A 7,500-nucleotide genomic window follows, 5' to 3' on the forward strand; every position below is an offset into this window, starting at 1 on the left:
TTCAATCTTTCATTAAACTCAAATTCTAAAGATCCTGTATTAGAGATCATAGTTCCTAAATATTTAAATGATTTCACCAATAATAATAATAATAATGATACATATGATATTACATACACATTTAATAATAATAATAATAATAATAATAATAATAATAATAATAATAATAATAATAATAATAATAATAATAATACATAGATATACCAAATTTGTTAAAGTTACTCCTTTTATTCTGAATGTTATAAAAAGAGCATTGTGTCTTTAACAGATTGCTACGAATGAAAGAGGGAGGTATCTTAAGCAAAATGGGTGATGACCTTGTCAGAAATATACCTGTGTATCCATCTGCCAAAACATTAGAAGAGAAAAGGAGTGCCCCAATTACCTTGACCCATCTCCAGGTGAGTTGTTTTTGTCATTTCAAACATTCATGTGACATTATTGACGAAGATGCACTTAGACCATAAATAACATCGCTAAAATTTGGTTTATATCTATTTGGGAATTATAAAACTCTTGATGGTGTAAATTCATATCAGTAAATATTCCTTTATTTAACTGTAATGAGTCAAGATGTGATAAAATAGAGGCAATTCAAATAATGGAAATCTATCAAATAGGTCACCTAGTGGATCAGGGTATAGGATGAAACTCGCTGGTATGCAAGGGAGTGGTCTGACCAGGTGAATGTGGAAATGCAGTTAACACAGAGGTTACAGTTTCTTTTACAGCCTCTGGTGGCATTATTGGTAGGGACCTTGTCTTTCATTTGAAGAAACTAGGGTTTGATCTTCATCTGAGACAGAAATTTATTTCTATTTGGATATGATATTTTGGGGATTTCAATATATATATATATATATATATATATATATATATATATATATATATATATATATATATATACATTATATATATATATATATATATATATATATATATATATATTATATATATATATATATATATATATATATATATATATATATATATATATATATATATATATATATATATATATATATATATATATATATATATATATATATATATATATATATATATATATATATATATATATATATATACATAGTATATATATATATATATATATATATATATATATATATATATACATAGTATCTATATATATATATATATATATATATATATATATATATATATATATATATATATATATATATATATATATTTGGGCTCAAGCCATGGCGTCCTGATGGAAGGTTCCTTTTTGGTAGCTTCCTTGGGTATATCACTACTAAATATTCCCAGAGAATTTAACCACAGGTTATCACAGAATTCTAACTTCTGGAGCGAGTATCCTAAAGTTTTCCCTTTAAGACATCGTATATCAACAGGGGACGCATGTATTAACGCGCCACATAGCTATCTACACCCCAAACAGAGTTAACACTTCGGTGTGTAGGGGCGGAGAATAGCTGGGGAGCCGTTCCACAGCTAATCTCGTTCGTGGCTACTTTTGGTACTTGAGACGTAAACAAACGGGCGCCATTGCTAAATGACGTCACGTCCGTCCTCATCCTTCGTTTAGTAGCTTGCCTTACTAGCTGGATTTTTCCTTGTGCGTACTTATCGACTTGCATCTTAGCTATGTCTCTACCCTCGGCCTCGCCTTCTTCTGGAAAGTTGAGTACAAGGTTCCAGTATTGTTTAAATAAGCTCTGACCGTAAAGTAACTTTTACTTTTCGAGATATTTGATGTTTTGTGGCAGAGCTGTGCCTCGACCGGACCGGCCATTTTATGGCGTCGCTGTTGTTTTGCATGCCTTATTTAGATAGCCTCAACAGCGTTTTCCGGCCTCATTAACTAATCGATACTATTAGTTATTTAGTCTTCATAGCTAGGAACTTTTATATCGTGTTTTGACGCTTTATTATCGGTCATCAACTGACCCCATACCAGTTGGCTAGTCTAGCCCCTAGGCCAGAGCGCCTATATCAGTGTTCATGCATGATATTTATCAGTGATCCTAGGTTTATTTATGAAGATAGTGGCATTATTTTACAATACTGTTGACTGTGATGCAAGTGTTTTCGCCTTCAGGGACCATATAGGGGGATAGGTTAGTTGGTGTGCCTTTCTAACGTAACCTACCAGTAGGACCCCTATATGCTTCCTTCATCCCCTGCCTTAGGGCATCCCCTCTGTGCAGCCTTGCTCCCCCTACCGCGTAAGGGGATCAGTCTCTTATCAGAGTATTTATATCGCTTCTCTGTCCCCCCCTAAGGGAATGATCCCCCCTTAAGGTGGCGTCCGAAAATGAGGAACGGCTAGTCCGTCCTTTATTGCTGGGGCTGGTCTCCGACCTTCCCTGCAATAGCGATATGTCTTCCATCCTTCCTGGTTCAGGGTGTAACCTTTCTGCTCTAGGTTAGGTTTTGGAAGAGTTAGCTCTGTACCTTGCTGAAACGATACCCATGCACCGTTTTCAGACAGGCTGCCTTACCTTAGGCTAGGGAGTGTCCTCCCTTCCTCGGTGGCCGCTCTGGTACAGAACCTCCTCCACAGAAGACCCTTCTCTTCTCCCCTCCCCACCTATCTCTTGTATGGCCTAGCCTATACTTAGGTTAGTCTATACCCATCTGTCCCCTGTCCTACAACTCCTCCTTAGGGTGGAGTGATAGGGCTACCTTGAGCTCCTGTGTGCAGTCCGCTCTGGTACATATACCCTTCATAGTGTCCTATGGGGTTAGCCACTGGATGCGTTCTGTCTACAGGGGTTCTCCCCCCCTCTTGGGTGTTCCCTGCCCTCCCTTGGGCTCCCTTAGCTCCCGGTCCTCTGCGGCCCCTGCTTCTGGGTGATAGGGCTAGCCTCTATCATGGGTACACCCACTCAGGTGGGATGTCTTGGGGTCCGTGGCCGGACCCCTACATCCCTCCTTCTGTCTCTTTCACTATCCTGGTGCCGGTCCCTTGCCGCCTCCACTGTCGGTGATACCCACCTCCTACCTTGGTGACTTATCCCTTGCCCTCTGGGCCGCCAGTCTCCGTGTGCCCGGGGACTTCCGCCTACCGCCGGCGCCTAGCCGATGGCCTTCCCTCTTTCCTCATAGCCTCAGTCGTCCGTCCACCGGCCGGCCCCCCGGAGTTCCGGCATACGCTGCCGGCAGTCCGGTTCTGCTATAACCATCCTTATTCCTGTCACCAAGACGGCAGCCTCCGGCTGCAGGAGCCGCCGCTCCCCGCCGGCGTGCCACCGCTGTGCCGGCGGCCGCCACCCTGGTATTACTCTTGACTTCTATATTGTCTTCCCTAATGCCAGAAACTCTGCTGGAGCGGCCTCCGGCGTGCCGGCGGTCTGCCGGAGCCTTCCGGAGGGGTCAAGGCGACTTGCACCCCCTTCTACTAGCTATCATCTGATGTTGATAGCCCTACATCGCAACCAGATGACTTGATTACGTAAATGGATAGGTATTATCTTACCGTTCTATTAGTAACCATGCTGTCTTCTTGCATATCACAGATTTCCAGCATGCTGTGTGTATCTTAGCACGGCTGGTTGCCAGAAACCGTTACCCTATGGGATCTTCTAGTTCCCAATTCTAGAGTCTGAGTGGCCTCAGTCCTAGCCTTATATCCTTGACAATTCCCAATAGAATTCCCACTGCCTTACGGGCATTCCATGTTGAATTCTATCCTGTGCCTTCGGTCACAACAGATTGTCTATGGGTGAAGGTCACGATAACCAGCTGGGCGGGTTACACGGAGTATGTATCTATCTCCTTCTTTTCCGCCCATTCTCTGTTCATCACACTTAATGTTAAGTTAAAAATTAATCAATTAATATTTAACTTTAGTTTAAGAGTCATCCTTATGACTCCCCCATACTCATGTTCTCTTTCTCTTACAGGAGGAGCAACTGAAGTGCGACCACAGCTTCTGTGCAGTGAAGTGCCCGCACTTTTATGGACACACGGCGTGTAGGACCCACGCCCCTTGTGCCAACAAGAAAGGGGATCTGAAGTTCTGGGACCCACAGAACTGTACGGTCTGCCAGGATCGCCTGGTCGATGCGTTCAATAACCCTCCTTCAGCGGAGGTTAGGGACGCTTCTCGAGAAAAGCTACGCAAATGGGTGCGTGGCTTCCAGAAGAACGCCACTGGACCGTACCTTGCCACTGAAGACATGAGGGCCTTACTGTTCCCAAAGGCATCCCCAGATTTTGTGGTCCCCAAGGATCAGATCCCCACCGTCCAGATAACGGTGGAACCCGATGTTGTCATGGCCCAGTCCATGCACGAGTGTCACCTGGATGCCGACAACAAGGAACGCATGTCGGATATTTCAGAGAACACGGAGAGGAACCTCATGGCCCAGGACGTGGACGATGAAGAGGACCAGGTGGAATACACCGAGTCGGAGCATGAGGTCACTCCGCCTTCCACCCCCGCCCCTACTCCTACACCGACGGAAGTGTCTCTCCCGTCTACCTCCGCTACCTCGGACCCCATCCCATCCGCCCAGGAGATGTTCCGTATGATCGAAGCACTTATGGACAAGAAGCTTCAAGTGACACACGAGTACATCAGGTCCATGGGAGGTTCCAAAGAGCCGAAAAAGATTTCTGTTAAGGACCTCCCGATATGCTCGCACGCCAACCCCTGGAGGTATGCCGAGCATATGCCCATCGCAACGGGCAGGATCTTCATCAGCGAGAAGATCGGCTCGATTGCCCTGGAAGAAGTGGAGTTCTTCCCGAGCTTTGAGGCTTACCCGGACTGTTACGTCCGGCTTCGATCCGAACCTGCCTCTAAAGAGGAGACCGAACCTAAGGAGGTGATAGTTTTCGATCTCCCGAAGGCCCAGGCTATGTTGGCCAAAGCTGTTAAAAGAAGGGGTTTTACCTGCTCAATGCTTCCGGCGCTGAGCAAGAAGCACCCTACCTACGTCGCACCCGACGATGCAGTCCTCCCCTTTACGGAAAAGGCCTTCGCTGCGTGTCACAAGGCAGTGGAAGAAGGGAAGCCTTGTCCTGCACTGGAGGAGTGCAGACCCTTCTCCCTGGTGACTCCCCCTGATGTTCGACACTGGAAGGATATCCAGCATACCTTCGTGGTGGGAAAACTAGATCCTGACGTGGCTGGACGTCAGTTTAATGAAGACCTCCCGAAACTTAATGACCATCTCCTTCATCGGGAACAAGACACGAAGGAAAGGCCCGCAGCATCCATGTCCCTCCAAGTACAGCTTGACGTCATGGCTGGCGACACCAGAGTCCCCGACCACTACATGGTACTCGCTAAATCGCATATGGCGACTCTGGTAAAGGACCTGTACAATTTCATGAAGGCTCGGAGAGCCTGTCGTGAATTCGTGTTCTCAAGTGCCACAGTGAGACACGAACCCCGGAGGCTGATTTCCTCCAACATCTGGGGTAAGCACCTCTTTCCCTCCGATCTTGTGAAAGAGATCACCGACAAGGCCGCCACTAAGAATAGGAACCTTCTCAACAAGTGGGGCATGTTGAAGAAGAGGAAATCCTCTCAGGACGATGGCCCTCAACCTAAGAGGAAATCCTCCAAGCCAAAACCCCAGCAACGTTAACAGAGACGGCAGTTTCCGGGACCCGCTACTCCCCAAGTGGCTGCTCAGCCACAACAGACCTTTCAGCTGGTAACCCAACCGGTTTTGTCCCAGTCACCAGTTTTCACCCCTGCCTTTGAGCAACAGACGACTACCTTTCGTCCCAAAGGTAGAGGCTCAAGCAGAGGTGCAGGTAGAGACGCATCTCGCCGTCCCTCCAGAGGCAGAGGAGGAAGGGGAGCTAGCGGCCGAGGCGGTAAACCCTCGGGACACCAGAAGCAATGAAGTGCTTCCGGTGGGAGGAAGACCCCGCCAATTCCAGGATCATTGGACCTTCGATCCCTGGGCACACAGCATCGTCAAGAAGGGTCTAGGCTGGAGTTGGACTCAACCACCCCCAACCTTCCAGCAATTCTTCCAACAATCAACCTCCCTTCTGGAAGAATATGTCCTAGATCTCTTGAACAAGAAGGTGATAAGGAGGGTAAAGTCAACCAGGTTCCAAGGGAGACTATTTTGCATTCCCAAGAAGGACTTATCCCCCCTCAACAAGTTCATAGCGAACAACAAGTTCAAGATGCTGACTCTCCAAAAGATAAGGACCCTTCTGCCTTGAGGTTCTTACACGGTCTCCATAGACCTGGCGGATGCCTACTGGCACGTTCCAATGAACCACCATGCTTCCTCCTACCTAGGATTTCGACTCCAAAGGAAAAGCTACACCTTCAGGGCCATGCCCTTCGCCCTCAACGTGGCCCCTCGGATCTTCACAAAGCTGGCGGACGCCATAGTACAACAGCTCCGCCTCCAAGACGTCCAGGTGATGGCCTACCTCGACGAATGGCTAGTCTGGGCTCCATCGCCCGAGGATTGTTTAAGATCCTGCAGCAAAGTCACCCATTTCCTAGAACACCTGGGATTCAAGATAAACGCGAAGAAATCACGCCTCTCTCCAGCTCAGAAGTTCCAATGGTTAGGAATCCAGTGGAACCTTCAGTCACACCGCCTTTCCATCCCCCAGAAGAAAAGGAAGGAAATAGCAGGGTCTGTCAAGAGACTGCTGAAATCCAAACAGATCTCAAGACGTCAGCAGTAAAGAGTTCTAGGCTCTCTACAGTTCGCCTCAGTGACAAACCCAGTGCTTCGTGCACAGCTAAAGGATGCCGCGGGAGTCTGGAGACGTTCTGCATCCATCGCTCGAAGAGACCTCAAGAGACGGCTCCCAAACAGACTTCGGCTTCTCCTCAAGCCGTGGTCAGAAGCAATGGCCCTGAAAAGGTCCATCCCTCTTCAACATCCACCTCCATCACTCAACATCCACACGGACGCTTCGCTGGAGGGTTGGGGAGGTCACTCTCACCAAAAACAGGCTCAAGGCACATGGTCTCCCCTATTCAAGACATTCACATTAACATCCTGGAGACCATGGCGGTCCTTCTAACACTGAAGAAACTCTCCCCGCCGCCCTCGATCCATATTCGTCTAACCCTAGACAACTCGGTGGTAGTTCGATGTCTCAATCGCCAAGGCTCAAGATCACCCCAGATAAATCAGGTGCCTCTGACAATCTTCTGTCTGGCAGAGAAGAAGAAGTGGCACCTGTCTGCAGTTCACCTACAAGGATTCCGCAACGTGACGGCGGACGCTCTATCCCGGACAAGCCCGATAGAGTCGGAATGGTCTCTAGACGCAAGATCATTTTCCTTCATCTCTCACCAAGTCCAAGAACTTCAGATCGATCTCTTCGCAACGAGCGACAACAATCAAATTCCTCGGTATGTGGCCCCGTACGAGGACCCCAAGGCAGAAGCAGTGGACGCCACGTCCCTGGACTGGAACAGATGGTCCAAGATCTACCTGTTCCCTCCCACCAACCTACTGCTGAAAGTCCTCTCCAAGCTGAGAACCTTCAAAGGGACAACGGCCCTAGTGG

The 7,500-nt window shown here is 47.3% G+C and overlaps 1 protein-coding gene across 3 annotated transcripts in view; it reads left to right on the forward strand.

Moving 5' to 3' along the window:
- LOC137650249 (probable glutamate receptor) overlaps window positions 1-7,500 on the forward strand; it is a 110,068-nt gene that overhangs the window by 94,779 nt on the left and 7,789 nt on the right. For all 3 annotated transcript variants that reach the window (XM_068383545.1, XM_068383543.1, XM_068383544.1), the window contains one exon: window positions 269-401. In XM_068383545.1, coding sequence (XP_068239646.1) covers window positions 269-401 — 133 coding nt within the window. The remainder of the gene's footprint in view (window positions 1-268; window positions 402-7,500) is intronic.

This window comes from Palaemon carinicauda, chromosome 11 (genome assembly GCF_036898095.1).
Source record: "Palaemon carinicauda isolate YSFRI2023 chromosome 11, ASM3689809v2, whole genome shotgun sequence".
Taxonomy (NCBI): domain Eukaryota; kingdom Metazoa; phylum Arthropoda; class Malacostraca; order Decapoda; family Palaemonidae; genus Palaemon; species Palaemon carinicauda.